The 20,796-nt window shown below is 35.8% G+C and overlaps 1 protein-coding gene and 1 long non-coding RNA gene across 3 annotated transcripts; both read right to left on the bottom strand.

Moving 5' to 3' along the window:
- Window positions 1-1,628: 1,628 nt before the first annotated feature.
- On the bottom strand, window positions 1,629-5,720 carry LOC121308183. Of its 2 annotated transcripts, none has more exons than XR_005948477.1 (3): window positions 5,358-5,720; window positions 4,850-4,981; window positions 1,629-2,805 (listed from the first exon to the last, which is right to left on the bottom strand). It is a non-coding gene; the product is annotated as an uncharacterized LOC121308183 (long non-coding RNA). The 2 variants fall into 2 exon arrangements; XR_005948478.1 differs by lacking the exon at window positions 1,629-2,805 and adding an exon at window positions 2,812-3,145.
- A 1,510-nt stretch (window positions 5,721-7,230) lies between these two features.
- On the bottom strand, window positions 7,231-18,482 carry LOC121308184 (interferon-related developmental regulator 1-like). The gene is made up of 12 exons (XM_041240456.1): window positions 18,253-18,482; window positions 14,784-14,888; window positions 13,839-13,920; window positions 11,594-11,718; window positions 11,189-11,346; window positions 10,456-10,506; window positions 10,190-10,368; window positions 9,422-9,530; window positions 9,106-9,240; window positions 8,732-8,860; window positions 7,785-7,880; window positions 7,231-7,362 (listed from the first exon to the last, which is right to left on the bottom strand). Exons 1-12 carry the CDS (start codon window positions 18,284-18,286, stop codon window positions 7,273-7,275), a joined length of 1,293 nt encoding a protein of 430 aa, XP_041096390.1. The 5' UTR covers window positions 18,287-18,482; the 3' UTR covers window positions 7,231-7,272.
- Between the last annotated feature and the right edge of the window lie 2,314 nt (window positions 18,483-20,796).

Genomic DNA, 20,796 nt, shown 5'->3' with positions numbered 1-20,796 from the left:
TTTTGTTTATTTATAATAAAATTAGTATTTTTTTGAACTGCAGACAGGCTCTGGGCCTCTATCCACTCACCAGCCTGCCACACCATAATTTAATTTTCACTTCTCAGTATAATGTTACGTGAAGATATCATTATATTATATTTTTCTATATAGATATATATATATATATAGTGGTGACTAATATTTATTCTGTGGTGTACGTTTCAATAGATGACAGGGTCTTGATCTGGTGGTCCTCCATCCACACCTTGATTGACCTGGCTGTGTGGCATGAAGCATTGTCCTGATGGAAAAACCAGTCCTCAGAGTTGGGGAACATTGTTGAAGGAAGCAAGTTTTCTTCCAGGACAACACTGTACTTGGCTTGATTCATGTGTCCTGCCAAATCTGCCCGATTCCAGCCTTGCTGAAGCACCCCCAGATCATCACTGATCCTCCACCACATTTCACAGTGGGTGCGAGACACTGTGGCTTGTAGGCCTCTCCACGTCTCCGTCTAACCATTAGACGACCAGGTGTTGGGCAAAGCTGAAAATTGGACTCATCTGGGGGTGCTTCAGCAAGGCTGGTATCGGGCAGATTTGTCTTTGTGAAGGGCACATGAATCAAGCCAAGTACAAGATTGTCCTGGAAGAAAACTTGCTTCCTTCTGCTCTGACAATGTTCCCAAACTCTGAGGATTGGTTTTTCCAGCAGGACAATGCTCCATGCCACACAGCCAGGTCAATCAAGGTGTGGATGGAGGACCACCAGATCAAAACCCTGTCATGGCCAGCCCAATCTCCAGACCTGAACCCCATTGAAAACCTCTGGAATGTGATCAAGAGGAAGATGGATGGTCACAAGCCATCAAACAAAGCATGAAAGCTGTGCTTGAAAATCAGGGTTATTCCACCAAATATTGATTTCTGAACTCTTCCTAAGTTAAAACATTAGTATTGTGTTGTTTAAAAATGAATCTGAACTTATTTTCTTTGCATTATTCGAGGTCTGACAACACTGCATCTTTTTTTTGTTATTTTGACCAGTTGTCATTTTCTGCAAATAAATGCTCTAAATGACAATATTTTTATTTGGAATTTGGGAGAAATGTTGTCAGTAGTTTATAGAATAAAACAAAAATGTTCATTTTACCCAAACACATACCTATAAATAGTAAAACCAGAGAAACTGATAATTTTGCAGTGGTCTCTTAATTTTTTCGTATTAAGTACGTACGTCACCAGAGAATTAAAAAAAGGTATCTATCTCTATATATATATATATTATATACTGTATATAATATTATCACATAATATCTAGGATGAGTAAATGAGGCTGTGGTATGGTATCATGTCATGACACATGGATGCCATAACAGAACAAAACAAACAAGGTATTCGGAAATGTGGGGGGTGCATTTCGATGTCGTACGAATATAAGCATGTCTCTCTACCAACGGCCCCGGACGTCACTGTCACTGTCAGGTGTCCAACGTGATGCGTCTGGTTATGGACTTAGGAATCAAACTCTGTCTTAATTTTACAATGTTCACATTTTGAACAGTCTCAATTGTACTTCTATATATTAGTGATATATATAATATATATATATATATATATTAATTAATATTATAGAGTGTGTGTGTGTTCTAATTAACATTCAGCTTGTTTCCTGTGGGATTACTCCACAGTACAAAACAGCCTCCCACACAATGGCAAGAAAGACCTTTTGTAAAAATGTGACGCAGGTAACTGCAAAGTTCATGGGTGTAGGGAGGTGCGATGTGCTGGTGTGACTGATGGTGCTTCCCACACAATGCTGTTACATCACCATACAAGTGCTGAAGTGTCATCTCGGCAGGCACTGTCCTCCTACACCTTCAGAACTATGCAAAGGGATGTATTAGAGGATAACTTGGTACAACTGTACTCTGTGTATAGTAGTTGCTGTTGTAGTTGGTGGTATATCTGACGCCATTCTTAGCTGACTAGTTCAAACCAAGCTTTAGAGAAAGGGGAGGTTGTGTAAACACAAAGCACACTTTTTGTGGGCACCATTTCGGATCAACTGACAGTCTGAGAAACTCACCTCACTCACATGATTATTTTCATCCGCATACAGAACAGTTTGATCCAAAATGGCGTCCAACAAACAAATGTAGACCATTTTAGTTTCTTAATCTCCCTTTTCTATAAACAGTGAATCAAACCTCCGCACTTTCCCTCAGATTCTCTCAAGCCTTCAATGGTGGCCGCCAACCCCTGCTTCATTGCAAAGTAAAATGACCAAACACAGTTCAGAAATTGGCTAAACAAAACGCTGTATTTTCATAATACAACAACTAAAACTACACTGTATAACAAAAAACACCATTGACAGCTACATTTGCTCCCGTCCCAAGCATTCTAGGTCAGTTTTTTTTTTTGTTTACTGTATATCTTTTGTGTGTTTTTCAAAGTCACATTCAGGACGGTCCAATTTCCTTTCGTTTGGAAGAGAGCCCACAGTTTCAGTGTGTCCTTCCTCAAAGCAAATATATGGAACTCCTTCCAGTCAGTGCTTACACTGTATATTTGGAGTGACCCTGCAGACTTATTTTGATTAAATTTGATTAAATCAAGTTTGCAGAGAATGAAAACATGTCATGAATACTGCAGAAAAAAAAAGGCTTTAGGTCAAGCTGGAATGCATTTCTACATTGATAACATAAACAGTTTGTTTGCTGTTAATTCTTTTGCCCACTTTACTTACCAGCTTTAGGGCATTCTTTGTTGTCATTAATTTCTCTTTTGTCAGCATCAGATGAGCTATCCAGGAGCTCGGCTGAAGGTATAATAAAACAAAAGCTGGTTGACCATAGCATCATACAAATATGCACTGTAAAAATACAGCAGTTATGTAATGATTTGCGAGAGGTACAGTAAGGCTTATGTGAGAGTTTATTTAGATTCCAGCTAAGAATATCAAATGTACAGGAATATGTATTTACTCATACATTTTCTTTATAGTGCAGGCAGAAGTGAATGAACACACTCACTCTGCACTTCAAAATAACTGAGGAAGTATCAGAATGTTACAGCAGTTGTTGTACTGACCACAGACGTGACTAATAGCACATTGCTGGGAGCAATCCAGAGCACCATAACCCAAACAAGTTTGGAAACTGTTGAAAACACAGTACAGACATTTCAAGGCTGATTCTAGTCTAATATAATACAGCATAAACAGATAAACAGGTGGCTAATCTAGGCTGTGAATATGAACTTTAAATAAGATGACAGTTAAAAAAAAAAAAAAAAACATGGCAAAGGATTGGGTTAAATATGGAAGCACTGAAATAAAATAAAACTAAACTAGCCGCTTAATGCTTTTCAAGCTATTCATACATTCCTTTTAAGAACATTATTACGTGGACAGGAAACTAAAATATTTGCAAAAAAGTAGAAAGTTGAATGGGAAACAAGAGCTGCATGACAGACAATGTGCTACCTTTTCTTTTTTGTCAGTGAGCATATGGTACGATAAACGATGAATCCAGGATAATTTATGAACCTGTAGCTTTATTCAGCGGTGAACTGCTAATCTTTGCTTTAAGTATACATGTTGTGTACACGCTTGATGAAGTGAAGCAAAATGCATATAGACATGGGTTAGAGACATCAGTAGAGATCTGTCCCTCTTCAGAACTTTGTTGCTGAAGGCAGCACAGGTGTTGTTGCTGAACAGGTGCCCCAGTATAGAAACACAGTAACATATTTTGCACTGTATCAAAGAGTCCCTGCTGTGCTACCAGTCACATCTGAATTTGAAACAAAACGTGTCCTGCATAGCAGGGGGGATTATTTTCCTTAGAGGGTGCCTTAGCAGTTTCCTGACGACAGGCAAATTAACATATTTTCCTGGTGACTCAGGCAGATGGCAGCTTATCACAGGCTAGCATGTAAAGCCACAGCTTCCACTGCCCAGTTATCGTTCTCAGGTGCGTGCTTGGATACCTTCTTGTTGAGCACCTTATTGGCTCAACATCACTTCTCTGTGCTCACTCCAGATCACCTGAGAAGGCTTTACTAATCATTCTCCATGAGACCTGAATGAATCTGCTTGCAAAAGTGGAGTAGGGCAATCATTGTAACTGTGTGCTCATCGAGAATAGTGTTCAGAATTGGGTGAGTGGAAAGGCAATAGGGCCCCTTGTTTCTGGTGTATAATGAATCTGTCCGAAAAGGACAGTTGAAGACAAGGACACACCCCCACAACTGTTGAAGATTATAAACTAATGAGAATTCAAAGGCCTGTTGCAGCTTAAAACTCCAATAGATTCTTTTAATCTCTTATGAGCTTAGCTTCTCCGAATGTATGAAAATAATGATAAGCATGGATGATAGTCATATCGAAGCTTATTTTCTGTTGTAAATGGCAGTCCGGAAACTTGCAGTGCAGTGATAGGTGGTGTTAAAATGGAGGAAAGAAGGTCTACCAGCCTGGGTCAAATGAATCCACATTTCCTATATCTCACACTAGTTCCTCTATAGCTGTGTACTTGATTTACATAGCTTAATATAAAGTAGTTATTTATTGGAGCCTGTGGCAGCGCTGAGGCCCTTCTGCAGTTGCTAATGTATTGGCTTTCTACATGCCCTTTGAAACTAAATAAATATAAATGTAAATCCACTAGGGAGAAGTATATTATATCATATGAGTCATACTTGTACTCTGGATATGTATTTTGATAAGCTGCACAGTACACAATAAACTATATATATATATATATATATATATATATATATATATATATATATATATATATACACACACACACACACATCACTTTTGTCTGATATGATTTGTATTTTGATCCTGTACTTACTTGATAACAGGTCGTGTGGATCACTACAAACATTCAGTTTGTTCAAATTATTTAAGGAGTCCGCTGCATACAGTTTTCTTTCCTCGTCAAGAATGTCAAAGTATGTATCCAGAGGAGCTTCATTCATTGTCCCTGAAATTAACATGATAAAACACTAAACAATGTAAAAGTTTGGTTGATCAGTTTGATAGTATAAGGAAATGTTGCATTTCTCAACAGGTCTGTCCCACAAAACAGAAATACTGCATGCACATTCTGTGCAACAGCCTCCAACAATCAGTTAAATAGCTCTGAACATAGATTTAATTGGTAAATAACTGTTAGACAGCCTTAATATACTGTATGTTGAACTTCAATACAAATAAAAAGCTACTAAAATGATCTTAGACAAAACACATCAAAATAACACATATTTGATGCTTTTAAATACGATACACAAAAACACCTGCTTAAAATACAACTTCAATAAGCTTGATTTGTCTTCAAGAATTAGGAAAACATTACTTACCAGAATGCTGTAATAACCCAAAGTGTAGTCATGGGAATCCCAGCTTCATCAGGGGAAATAATTAATTTCATTACAATTCCATGTTTAAGTCGTGAGATCCAACAGAGTGAGGTCAGTGCCTGTGTAACCAGCCCTGAGCTCAGTGACTCTGTGTAACTCTCTATATTTAGCCTGAATGGAGCCAATGTGTCAGGTTTCTAAATACTGCAGTTATGTTTGAAATGACACAGTAAAAACGGTGTCGTGTATCAGCAATAATAAAATGAGGTTACCTCACTGACGCAACTGAACTGCTTTTAAGAACAGGTTTTGTTTTTTTTAATTGCAAAATTTGATAATGATGGAGTAATAATAATAAAAGACTTTCTCACCTATCTCACTTGATGAGATTTTGGGATCAATAAGCTACTAACAACCAAACGAGCAAGATGGGCCGAATGGCCTCCTCTCGTTTGTAAACTTTCTTATGTTCTTATGTTCTTATCATTTGCGGAATTAGGAACTGTTGAACTCTCTAAGGGGGTCTATGAAAGACCTATAGAGCGCTTTGGCTTATTAACTTTAATAATAATATAATAATAATAATAATCCATCTATCTGGATAATCTATTCTGCGGGATTACCATGTGGTCACAGTATGAAACAAGGATTACCTCAACACTTTCATGAAATTGTTTAGTTGTATAATACATTACTGATGTAAATAATGCAGAAGAAATAATAGAATGACTGAAAACTGATGAGAGACAACTTTTGTCAAGTTGACCTATTGAGCGGTCATGTGGCAAACTGTAAAAACTGCGTTAGATTAGTTTTGTAAATCATTTCCCTAAATGCTTGTGATTAATTTGAGCTTGATGTTCAATCTTCTATACAAATAAAATGTGCAAGCCATTCCAGCAATAATTCCCCTTATTTTCTGTTTAAAGGGAAGTCTTCAAAAAGCATATAAACAGATGTATCATATTTTAAGCTTCATTTTTCACATACTAAACCCTAGCAATAAATATTTACTAAATTCACAAGATTCTTTTTTTTTTTTTTTTTGTTTCAAACTGAAATTACAAATGGGTGCCAAAAATGTTAATTTCTAATGCAAAATATGTGCCAACAAGCTTAAATTAACATTTAATGAATGTACTTTGCCAGGCTATATTTTTCTTCTTTGGACAGACATTTACAGTGCCTTTGCAATCAATATTTGGAAAGAGATACAGGGCACACAATTTCAAAAGGCACTCTTGTTTAACTCGTAACAGTTAGCTTATTAATAACTATTACAAATGGTTAGTTGGGAGACGGGCATGGAATATGGTTTTGACTAATTAGCATGTTGAGTTCCAGTTTCATTTGTTACTTTAAGAAAGCCTATATAATGAATTATGGGTATAATAAAACAGATGGCACACATTTTTGCATAATAACTAACATTTGTGGGGGGAGTCAGTTCAATTATGCAAAAATACCTTCAACATGAAGGCCTTTTGGCCCTACAGCAAAGGCTTTGGGCTTTATAAATCCAATATACCAACACCAAAGACGAACAATGAAGAATGCAAAGTGTAATGATGGTTCTAAAGTTTATTGTCACGTTAATGCCTACCCCCATCATATAAACAAAACACAGACACAAGTTATTAGTAAGGAACAACATGCAAGACTTATTTTTTCACTAAAATAACTAACTAAAGGATATTACTATTTTGTTTAAATACACTCACAATACCTAGGGCAATATGAGCATTAGCCCAAACTACAAATGCATGTAATCATTTCATAATCTTTCCTAATTACAAAAAGAAAATATATATGAGGGTACATCTCAAAATAAATATGTAGAAAAATGCATTTAATCCTCGAAGGAATTCTGTTAAAATAAGGCGAGTTAAAATGATGTGCTGAAACCTATAGATGTTTAAATGAATTCTCCGATGTCCACCCTTTTGTCCCGAAACTTATTCCTGGCCTTAGTCCGAGCTTTAAAGGCAGCAGCATTATACAAGTGCTTAAAAAAAAAAAAAAAAAAAAAAAAAGTTAGATAATGAAATAAAGACATCAGTTTTAAATGCACACATAGAATTCCAAACAGCTTCAACCTTACAAAGCTAACATAACAATCTGTTTTCTCATTTTCTCAGTAGAAACAAATTATGGCACGTTTATTATCAATATTTAAAGCCTCAAATATGTAAAGATTTAAGATATTAATTTACAATGCTCCCCCCACCCCCCACACACAGTATCACATATACAGCACTTTGTTCATCTAGTCAGTGAAGTATTACAGTATGTTGTGCACTCTAGGTAGATAGTTAAATATAATGTATTTGTTACATGTTCACTGTGATAAGGCTTACATAAAATCTATATATAAAAAAACTGGACAACAGACCGAAAGTGTACACTGGAAATCACTTGACACATTACCCTCTCAAAACGGGAGATTTTCATTGCCTTTAGGGTTGCCGCATCAACCATCATTGGGGGTCCAAGCTCAAAAACATTTCTTACAAACGCATTAGCCTGTTGGGGGGAGTGAAACACTGTAATCATTTTTATTAAACTCAAGTTTTGATTATCCACCCCAAAAATGATAAAAAGAAAAAAGGTGGACAGCTTTTACAGTCTCATACCACACTATATCTTTAACTTTAACAGTTACAATGTTGAAATACTGTATATATTGTAGTGAGGATTATTACTGAGTATTAGACTATATATCCCAAGATGAGGGAGTAATAACAGGGAAAGAGATTACAATTATTGTAATCAGCTTGTATAATTATTATGCATATAAAAAAATGAGGGATACCCGAGAGATAGTAGAAATACAAAAATAAATAAATAAATAAATAAAACTGAGGAAGGACATTGCAATTGCTATTATTAACCCGAGAAATCACCATTTGCGGCTATCTGCCAGTTTTATTATTAGATTTTTAAAAGTTCAGTCTGAACCAAGTACATACTAATATATCCAGTATTTATCCGAGCCCTGTATGTGTACTGTATGATTTTACTGAACTGCTGTGTTTTATATTCGTTTATTTATTTATTACTGATTGATTGTATTTATGGTGTCTTCTGTTTTGTTTGTGGAAAACTGTAAATGTATTGCCCTCGCCAGGACGACTATGGAAACGAGCTAAATTAGCTCGTACGGCTTTCCTGAATAAAGAATTTTCAAATAAATAAATAAAGTTGTTGTTCTTTGGATAACGGTTAAAATTTATTTTAAAAATATTTACTTTGGGACATTTAGGACAAAGGCCCTTCAGCTGTGTGGAAAGAAAAGTAAACAGTGCAGGGTGTATTTCTGCTTTTATTTTAAAAAGTTGTAAAATTGAAGATAATGGACCTCGTCTACAACTCACCTGTAGATGATAATTCATTCCCGATCCTACAAACTCTGTGAAGGCATCGTAGGTCCTCTTAATCACCCAGCTGTCAATGTACATGCGCTCTGCTCCAAACTTGATCATCTCCGTCTGGAATTCTCCCTCCTGTTCCAATAAATTCAGCGTTAGCTTGTACTCTCCCACTAAAGCATAACATGATTTATAAAAAAAGTTATCCTGTGTTAGGTTTGAACGTTTATCACCCAACAGCCCTATAACAACACCAGAAGAGAAATAAATAAAAATCCACATACTCAGTTACACAGCTGTCTTGCAAGCTTCCAATGTTACAAATCTTATTGTTTTTACATCAGTGAAATAATTTACATTTGGAAATTCAAAAAACACACCTCTACAGCCCTTAGAACGTCTCTGAAGACAGGCCTCTGCTTCCTTTTATCATTTTTGGCTCTGTGTTTGTTCCCATCTGTGGCAAGGGCTCTCAGTTTTGCACATAAAGATTCCAAGTCTTCATATTCAAACTCCTATTAGAAACATGTTCAAAAGTACGTTCACATTTCGATAACACATTCAAAAAGACAGAATTTTTAATTAATAAAGATACAGCAATTTCAATACACTGGCGAGTTTACCAGATACCTTGAAGGCGTGGTACAATATCCAGTATACAGTAAATCCCATGCATACAGTAGCAGGTACACTTACAGCATCTACATCTCTGGCCAACTCAAAAAGAAGAGCAAGGGTCTCTCCAGCAGCAATCCTCATGTTTACATCATCGCAATCCAACAGACTGGGGAGTTTAGGCAGGTGTCTGAAAATACAGTTCATTTTGAGTTAATTTCTACAACATGCAATATCAGGCATGTGCTTTAGAAGAATAAGCGGCACTAAATCAAATACAATTATACAAGTACTAACACAAATCTGTTGAATTCTGAAAATATGCAGAAATTTTCATGACATTTCATGTTGTACACGACAGGTTTTGTGATGTATTATCGAATAATTTTTTTAAATGCATGGATTCATTTTTTTGTACTATGTTTAGGTTTAAACACACTTTCTTTTCAATATGCTGTACTTGTTAGGAACATTCATGGAGTGCTGTTGTGCTTATTCCACTTGCAAGGACGGCTGGGAACACAATGAACGTTTGTGGTGTAGCCTTTATTTATCTTGTATTTCAGGACACAACCTGAACTTGAAATAACAATATAGGGCTCTCAACAGACTCCACATTTTTAAATTAGCCCCAAACTAGCTTTGGCTAATAAAATAATCACAGTAAATGAGCAAAACTTCAATCATCATTATTCTGTAGACTATTCTTTTCGCCAATTTTCCAAATACTATAATCATTACTGTAATACTGCAATTCTCCAAATATTCTCCAAATATCTCCTGTAAAATATGAAATAACAGAAACAAATGAATACGTAATTTGTTGAACTAAGAGTATAACTGACATACTTTTTTAGAATTTTTTTCACTTCAGTGTTGGAACAAATGGTCAGCAGTAGACTCCATGACAAAAGAGCACTGATGTGAAGCATCGTAGTTTGGGCATTGTAGACGCTACGAGTCCCATCTTCCTTCACATAGGATTTAGCGAAGAGGCTTTCAAAGCATTCCATAGTTGCATAGACATCCTAGTGTACAAGCAAAATACACAATGAGAACAGCTCATTTCACGTTAACCCGCTCTGCGTTGAAATTATGGACTTGTAAATGCTTACCAAAATATCATCTGCAGCAACCAAACTGCAAACTCCCAAACTGGTTGCACACTAAAAAAGAAAGAAAAATGTATTAAAGCATTACAATTGCAACTTTGGATTGGTAATTAACATTTTGGGTGTCAAGCCATTTATGTCAACTTAAGTAAAGGGGTATTGTTTAGGACAGGCCTTTCCCAGAGATTTAAATGCTGGGAGAATCATGTTTTTGGACATGACAAAAAACAAAAAGATCACTTTTTACATACAGTAAACATAGGGATGTGCAACTTCTTGGTCTACAATAGGGAACTGTAAAAATATTAAAATATAAAACTAAAAACACTTCCTCATAAATGAACTAAAGACCTGGCATAATTCCTGCACGCCATGGTTACTAACCCTTTGCAGAATCCATTGGCTTTGTTCGATTCCCCTACTGAGTGGCCCCCATTACCCAAATGGTCCACAATGCCTGGTAATGCTGTAGCAGGTCTTATTGCTTACAAACTGTAAAGCCTACTGTAGTAACTCATCTTCCAAAGAGTGAATATAAATCGGCTGAAATACCAGTAGAACCAGTTCCTGATCTCGTGGAGGCAAACTTTGCACTGGTGCAAACAGAACAAAAACCAAGCTCATTGTGCTATATTATGAAGAAAGTACAAAGTCAACATTTTTAGAAGAAACAATATTAGAATTATTTAACTCTACCTGAAACAAAAACAAAACAACCAATTCTAAATAAACGTACAGCCTGTCTGGTTTGTATGTTGGCAGTTCCATCAGCTAGAATGTTCTTAAAAATGGGCTTCAGGGTCTTGAAAACGTCTTCACTTTCTATCCCAGCTCCCAGCTGAATGCAGAGGAGACAGGCCAATGATGCGGCAGCACACTGCTCGTCACCTTTGCCTGAATTAAACAGAATAGAGTTAGCACTCACACAAAGAAATAAAAATAAGCAGTAAAGACTAACATTTAATGCAGGATGTGGAAATCTGTACTAGAATCCTGTCATAACCTGCACCTAGAAGTATTGGTTACCACTATGATTTAGGCCCACTTAAATTTTAGATACAGAACTAGGGTACAATACAATTTATAGCTTTATGCAATAAAAAGGCAGGGTGTTCCCCAGCACATCAGTTAAGTAAATGACCTTTCTTCAAGCAGCGCTCAATGCTGTCTGTTATGGTCATCCTCCTTTCCATGATAAATTCATACAGTATTTTGGATGCCATGGCAGTTTTCAGTCCTCCGAGAGCACTCTGTCTTGCCTTGGTGCTGTAAGCATACAGTTTTATAATTCAGCTTTACAAAAAGAAGCTTTCTCTCAAATTTAGCAGTATACAGTACATCAACATCCTTTTTAAAAAACACAAAAAAGACACACAAAGCTTTACTATATATAATTGTATAACATTATTCACCAATGAACAAAATCCTATTACGTTTCCAAATTAACTTTGCCCTGAACTGTACGATGACTTTAGATATAAAAAAACTGAGCTACCACTCAGAAAACCAACTGTAATCATGGCATTGTGATTTGGGTTACGACATGGGGTTAGGTTCCGAAAAATATAGTGTTGCATGTCCCCATGTGTTATTACAACTGTTTAAATAATATGCCTGTAATTTTTATTTTTGTTAACATCCTGACAAGTTTAATTTCGTCTCATAGGTATTTTCAAGATGGCTGCTTCGTGCATACCACATTACTGGTTTTCGAAAGGTGCAATTTTTTATTGCTTTTCACAGTATTTGAGGGAGGCATATATTGAAGCTTATTTCTGCAGATGCAACTTGATCAGAATGGCGAAGAAGTCCTACAACTGTAAACTGAAAGCTGTTGAGCTTGCAGACCAGATCAGTGTTTGACTAGGTGAGGTCACATACCTCCGTAGCATGGAAAGGGAAATAATAACGAGAGAAATGTCAATTCAACACCCATCCTGTCAGGAACAGAATTCAGCAATGTGTCTTATTAGCCAAAATACCATGCATACATCCAAAACAGAAATGCATTTAAGAAACATAAATAATAATTATATAACATTACAACTAAAATGCATTACTTTTCTTGCCAATTCCTATATATATATACATATATATATATATATATATATATATATATATATATATACATATATACACACACACACACACAGTGCCTTGCAAAAGTATTCAGACCCCTGACCAATTCTCTCATATTACTGATTTACAAATAGTACATTGAAATTTCATTCTGTTTGATATTTTATTTTTAAACACTGAAACTCAGAATCAATTATTGTAAGGTGACATTGGTTTTATGTTGGGAAATATTTAAGAAAAATAAAAAATATCTTGCTTGCATAAGTATTCAACCCCTGTGCTGTGGAAGCTCCCAGTTTGCACCGATGAAAGAAATTGCCCTAACGAGGACACAATTACCTTACCATTGGCCTCCACCTGTGAACCATTAAAGTTGCTGTCACAATCTGCTTCAGTCCGCTAAAAAACTGAAGCTTGGGAGGAAATTCACCTTTCAGCAGGACAATGATCCCAAGCACAAGGCCAAAGCAACATTGGAGTGGCTCAAGAACAAAAAGGTGAATGTCCTACAGTGGCCCAGTCAAAGTCCTGATCTCAATCCCATTGAGAATCTGAAAAGCTGTTATTGCAGCGAAAGGTGGCTCTGCCAAATATTAATGAGTGGAGGTTGAATACTTATGCAAGCAAGACATTTCAGTTTTGTATTTCTTAAAAATATTTCCCAACATAAAACCAATGTCACCTTACAATAATTGATTTTCAGTTTCAGTGTTTTAAAATAAAATATCGAACAGAATGAAATTTCAATGTACCATTTGTAATTCAGTAATATGAGAGAATTGGTCAGGGGTCTGAATAATTTTGCAAGGCACTGTGTGTGTGTGTGTGTGTATATATATATATATATATATTACTCCTACACCAGTACCAGTACATAGTGCTGTGCACCTACGGTATTCTTGTTTTGTTTGGGTTCCATAACCTTTACAGTAAAATACAGCAGTGCTTAATTTGTACAGAGAGAGGTACCGGGGTGCAGGCAGTGACAATACCGGAGTCCACTACGCAGCCATCCTGAAAATACCTTAGTTTGAGACAGAATTAAAATGTACAAGTGTAAAAACTTGTCAGGATGTTAACAATGAAAATAATAATGATGTTATTTAAATAGTGGGGATGTACAACCCTATTTACTCATTAAATTACTTTTTTTGTTTTTATGAGAGCGAGAGCAGCAGATATGTATATACAGTTTACAGGGACTCGGGATGTCAATGTGAATCTTCAAAAAAAATATACACACTTAGTCTATTCTAAAAACTTAGAAACAAAAATAACCGGCTTCGCGATTTGTATATTGCACTTGCCTTTTATCCATTGTACTGTCAATATATCCCTTTAACTTGTACTCAAAATCTTCCTGAGTTGCTTCTTCACAAACATCACCTCCTGTTTGAGTATAAAGGCATGACAGCTATATTTAAAATACACATTTAATGGTTTCTAGTGTATGCTTAAATCAAGCTGCTTGGTTTTTCACATAAGTGAGCAAGCCCCTTGGAGTCTGTATCAGTGCCAGTGTGTACAGAAAAACACACAAAAAGGTTTGTTCCAGTCAGCAGGGCCACGTAAAAAGGTATGTCAGTGTTATAAATATCCCAGCACCCACAGCTATTAACACAAAATGAGATTAACAACATGAAAGCTCTGATTATGTTGCTCAGAAGGCAGAGAATGAACAGAACCCATGATAATATCTGAATCTCCTTCTGTGAATTGTCCCCACCCTTATAAAAGTGTACCACTGTTTTTCCATGGTTATACTACACATTTACCATAATGTACCCTAGTTTTACCATGTTTACCAATATACTTATCTTTGCTTTATCATGATTTCACTGTGCTTTATTGCATTTTGATATGATTTTACTATGGTAAACTTCTACAAGGGCAGTGGCTCTCCTAGTAAAAAAAAAACACTCAAAAAAAAAAAAAAACACTACTGTCTGTTTAGAGAGCAGCGAGTCTTGTATGCGTGGCTTGAAACCCAATTGCCCCAAGTTGCGGATATGATCAGATTTGCCTTTTTAATTAAAAAAAGAAATAAAAATAAATGAAAACCTCACTCACATGACTCTACACTCACAGAATGCCTTTTACTTAGAGAGCTACAGGTGACACCTAGTCAAATGACTTCTGATCACAGATTGAGACATATGCAAAATTAACATTCAAGACATTATACAAATGTACAGTAAGTTGTACTGGCTAGGATATGGGTCTTTGTTTAAGAAAGTGAATAAATAATGTACCTTCTTCAGCTACACTGGCAGAATCACTGAAACTGCTGCAGTGGCTCAATGTTTCAATGGATGCATCTTCATCACTGAAAGGCTGCACCCGTCTGGGCTGTCCTCCTGAAGAAAAATACATTCAGCAACATGTCTGCCACAAATATATGGTATGATACAAACCAACAAATGAATCTGGAAACCTGCAAGTATAAAATCACAATGATCAACCAGTTGTAATTGGTTCAATCAAGAGCTATATCCTGTTTTAGTTTAAATTAATTATTACACTGTATATCAACCGTGTTAAAAAGTCATGTACCACGTCTACCTTGGAAAGTTGCATAGTTAATAGAATTGGGTTGGTGTTATGATTTCTCACATTATTGCAGTCTATACTGACTGTTATTAAACAGGCTGTAGGGTTTGAAACAATGCATTATTTTCTCTGGTTTCCTACTTTGTTGTATGTATTCCTGTATTCTTCTTCAGCATAATTATGATTGTCTTGATATTTTTATTAACTGGTCACAAATCAATTTTGACCAGTTATTTATGTTTCACATAGGTCATCCTGTCAAAACATCTTCTGAATTCACAAATATTAGACTGGTTCAGTCCAACCTAATCAATGAGAAACAGTGAGTTGATTCCCGACTCCTCTCATAGAGTTCAGCATTTTGATGGTTCAGCTACCATTCATGTTTTTCAGGATCTTACCTGCTTGCTCCAGAAATAACTGCATTACAAATATTTTCAAACTCAAAACGGCAAACTTCAACTAAAAAATTTAAGTGTTAAGATGTATCAAGCTGAGCTTCAAAAGAAGCATTGGCTTAGATTTATGGTAATTCAGGAAAACATTGCTCACAAGTCATAATTCAGGTCTGAGAGAACTGTGATGATACAGTGTTTAAGTGGTGACACAGCGTCATAGTAAAAGAGAAAGAAATCTACCAAAACTTGACAATGCAGGATCATGCATGCATTTTTACGATATCAAAATGATTCCAAATGTGAATAAAAAGTATGTAACTCTAAAAAATGTGCCAGTACATACCAAACAGAAAACAAACTTGTACTTGAAGAGATGTGGTATTTATTTATTTATTTATTTATTTATTGTGTTCAAAGTTCGTTCTAATGTGTTTGGTGTAGAAAAGTACAGTGTGTACTTTTTTTTCCTCCAGGAGGCAAGGTCAGAACTATACAGCCTACAAAGTTTTAGAAACACATTCAAAACAGGACATTGTTAAGTTTTAGAAACACATTCAAAACAGGACATTGTTAAGTTTTAGAAACACATTCAAAACAGGACATTGTTAAGTTTTAGAAACACATTCAAAACAGGACATTGTTAAGTTTTAGAAACACATTCAAAACAGGACATTGTTAAGTTTTAGAAACACATTCAAAACAGGACATTGTTAAGTTTTAGAAACACATTCAAAACACGACATTGTTAAAGCCTTTTGCTTTTGTAAAGTTGGACACCACATATTTCATATTGAAATTCCAAATTACTACTGCATCTTCAGGCTTATATGTTTCTAAAACTATGTTGATGGGTTATATAATTTATCTTCTTGATTAGCACAAATAAATGAAAAAGTTAAAAATCTAACTACCAATTCAAGCTATAATGTAATACTATTACTGTACCTATTAAGCTTTGTGTCAAAGAACAAAAAAATAAGCTGAAACAGAGAAATTAAAACTTTTCAGATCAGTCAAAACATTTAGATGACCAAGTGATGGACAGCAAATGTATATAAAAAAATGTAATTTACATTGACAGTTTATTGTAGAGGTTGTTAGTCTCAAGGAAACAAAAGAAGAGAAAACAGTTTTTGAAAAATTAAGGACTTGAAATTATTTACCCACAGGACTTTTCCCCAGGGAAAATCTCCAATCCTAGACATATCTGGTGCTGTACTTTGGAGGGGGGGTTACTAGATATTGTGTAGTACAGTATCTATTAAAAAGGGTCTATAGCAAAATGTACTCATAGCTTTCCTGGAACATTATGTTTGTTTGTTTTTTAAGTGCAGGTCACTGCAGTATGTTTGCATATAAACAAGATAAACACAGTCACTGCATGGCACAGGCATGAATAGCTCAAGCTACAGCACAGAGAAGTTCATTTAAAACTGTGTTAACTACTTGACATTGGCAAGGTCTTATCAACTTGCAGACTGCCATTTTTCTTAAATTAAACATTGTTTCGAGTGTGATAATGCAATGTTAAAAACACTGAACCAGCTCTCACTGTGAATAGAACCAACCAGTGGCACATCACATTTTAACCACACGTGGAAACAAACAAGGGCAGATGCTGAAACAATTTTGTTCCAAATGGAAAATGTACCATAGAGACACTGGCTAAGTACAGGGCGATTAGAAAAGCACCATATAATTGATGTGGTAAACCTATTGTAAATTAATCAGCCTGTACATGCACTGTGCAGTTGTGCGCAAAGCAAGGTGATATTTTTCAATATCTATGTAACCAAGACGCTTAAACTTATCTAATGGCACGTCAATTGGGTGCTTAAAACGAGTATATTTACCTTCGTACTTGTAGCAGACTTATATTTTAAATTTCATCACCCATCTCCGGACCCAGGCAATTGTGTCGGAAAATGTAATTTGGCGACAGGCAAAATAATAATAATAATAATAACAATAATAATAATTTCTAAAAAAGTTCCTGACATGCAGTACCGACTGCCTAATTTTCTTAGACCAGTAACGCCCATACTACGAGTACGACTAGCCTAGGCCTTATTTTACCGATTAACATATGGTGAAGAGGTGCGCCTATCCAATTGAAACATAACGTAGTTGTATTTTTTAATATGGTTAGCTACATATAGTTTATAGAATGTTACCAACATTTGCATAATATATTGGAACTACTGCTACTGAAGACTGTACAAAAACAATTAATAAATAGCTCAGTTGTGACGTGTCAATCGCCAATGTTGCGCTACGAACAAAACAGCAACCAAAAAAAAAACAAAAAACAAACAAACAAACAAAAAAAAAATTATACGTAGTATGTCAGGTAACTATTTGAAAACAATTTTCCATGTCATTTGTGTACAAAATTTCCTTTTCGAGCACAAAAAAAAAATTGGGAGACATTTTACTACACACAGCATACCATTTTAGAGTACAGTACAACCACCACTACTTGGCCTACCAAACATATCACTCTACTGTATAGAAATTTTCTCGATGTATGTCTGGCGCATTGGTTTTCTATAAATAATTATTGTAATATTTCATTTTAAATAATTATCAGCTGAGACCAATTAAAACATATAACCCACATCATAGGCCGTAAAATGTTCTGGGTAATGAAGTTCGTTTACCCTTCGCGCTCCATTGATTTAAATAGTAGACCTTCGTGCACGAAACTACAGTTCCCAGAGTGCACTGTTGTTACTCGGGATGGCTGAAAACCGGTTAAAACTAGGTCGCTTACCTCCTTTATTACTCCTCTTCTTGGACCGTGGCATTTTTGTAAGAAAATCAAATGATTAAAAACTAAAACAAAAATCAGCCAACTGACAAACAGTTTTTACTATAATGTCGCATCAATTGAAAATCTTCAAATGGCACCGCTAAAAGAGAAGAATAAAAAGCAATCCTGGTAAAAGTGGGCGAACAAAAACGACACATTTTCCCTCTAAGACCAGGGCTGAGCAAAAACGGTTTTATATAAGGCAGACATGTGAGACGTAAAGGGAGGTGCTTTGATGTGAAAAGCGCCCTGTTTGGCATTTCAGGGACCAATCACTTTGCAAGACACGGCGTTGCTGTGTATGTTGGAACTGTGATGCAATTTCAGAATGGGATTATGGTGTTATAATATTAGTAAACCGCTTATAAATAAGTAATAGCATAGTTGATGTACGTACAGGACAACTTTACACTTTTATGAGATGGGTGCAGACTCACACGTGGTCTTTTGATAATAATAAGAAGCTTCTTTATCTGTACACAGCATTCTAATTCTAACACTATTATCCGTGCAGCGTATGATCTAGTTCTGCAGTTTTACTACAATAAAAGCATGTATTACTACTGGAAATTGTTGAATTTGTTTTTAAGAAAGGGGTGGAATACCAGTACTGCAGTATTTTGGATACAGGACTTTCTGTTGACAAGGCAGTTTCAGTGATGATGGGTGAAACAGCAGATCTAACAGATTGTTAAAAGATGCTAAATGCAGAGTGACATGATACCAAAATGTTTTTTTCTTTACATATTGCAAACTGACGCAATTTATTGTGTATCACAAACTAAAGTAACAGAGCATTTTAGGTTATGAATAAACTCTATCTTATTATTATTTGTTAATTTAACAGATGCCTTTATCCAAGGCGACTTACAGAGACTAGGGTGTGTGAACTATGCATCAGCTGTAGTCACTTGCGACAATGTCTCATCTAAAAGACAGAGTTAAGTGACTTGCGCAAGGTCACAGAGTGAGTGAGTGACTGAGTCAGGATTTGAACTAGGGACCTCTGGTTACAAGCCCTTTTCTCTACCCACCAGACCACACAGCCTCATAATATGTTGGAATGTAACTGTGTAATGATCCCTATTCTTAAAGCACAGTAAATTTTTTTTTTTGTGATGCCACATACTGGTGGGTACATAAAACCTTCAGTTGATGTGCTAGATAATAGAAAAAACGTCTGAGTTTGTCCCAGTTAGAGACACTGTCAAAGCATAACAACTACACAGCAGATTGTTCAGCTGTCTTGACTGTCCCCCCCAAAAAAATTCCCCCCAGGTTACTCAAAACACATACATAGGAAGAAGGTATAATTTACAGTATGTAGGTTCCCAGCATAGCAGGTCCTTATGTGTTTATCTGCTGTTGCTTAAATTAAGAAAGCTATTACCAATTTGCATGTAACCCAAAATATTGTAAAGTGTATGTTACAATTTTAACAAAAAGGTTAACACAAAACCATTTAAAATAATGAAAACTTTAACCACAAGTTCATGCCAGAGCAAATTTTAATGAGAGCACTGCTGCCCTGATAGTTGTTTTGAATAAGTTAAACAAAACACAACTTATTGTGAATGATAGCATTTATTTAGTAATGCAATACAATGTCAATTCTCATCCTTCACCTTTATTATATTAATATAAAGAAAAAAATGTAGAAAATCAATTAAAAAAAACTTATTACAACAATATAGTAAAACAAAATACAGCTGTGCCATACATACAAGTATGTCTCTCGTTGTGTTTGCTTTGAGTGTGTGAGTTAACTGTACCATAACCCCACTTTGAACAGGCCTATTTAGAAACCACCTTTTCAATACAAAACAACAGAACTGTTTTAACACGTTACAAAAAGGCATAGTGCCAGCTCTGAAAAAATAAAAAATAAAAAAACTCACAAAATGCAAGATTTTCTAGAGATTCACTTATGAATTCAGTTGGAAAAATAGGTTAAGCCTATTAGAGGCACTTTTTAAATGTGTTGCACATATGCACATAACCTATGGCTCCAGTAATTTACAAAGGTTGTTAACAACCCTTTTAATTCCAAATTTAGGACACCCTGAATTGAAATGAATTTAAGGTTTCTGTACTGCATACCAAGTAGAAAGGATTATGTGCCCTGCATGACAAGTTTTATGTCTGTCAGCATGTGCCTATCAGTGCTGTGTCTGCCAGTTGTGCTTGTAAGCTTCCTGTTCACTTGGAGCAGCCAGGGATACTAAAAGAAGAATAATTCTGTAGCCATGTGGCAAAAAGTTTTGTGGTCTGACGAAACTAAAATGGAACTTTTTGGCCTAAATGCAAAGCATTATGTTTGGCACAAACCCAACACAGCGCATCACCCAAAGAACACCATCCCTATTGTGAAGCATGGTGGTGGCAGCATCATGTTATGGGAATGTTTCTCATCAGCAGGGACTGGGGCACTTGTCAGGATAGAAGGGAAAATGAATGGAGCAAAGTACAGAGAAGTCCTTGAGGAAAACCTGCTGCCCTCTTCAA

Source organism: Polyodon spathula, unplaced genomic scaffold (assembly GCF_017654505.1).
Source record: "Polyodon spathula isolate WHYD16114869_AA unplaced genomic scaffold, ASM1765450v1 scaffolds_525, whole genome shotgun sequence".
Lineage (NCBI taxonomy): Eukaryota > Metazoa > Chordata > Actinopteri > Acipenseriformes > Polyodontidae > Polyodon > Polyodon spathula.
The sequence above is the reverse complement of the archived record's forward strand: the minus strand, read 5'-3'. Positions and strand labels throughout refer to the sequence as shown.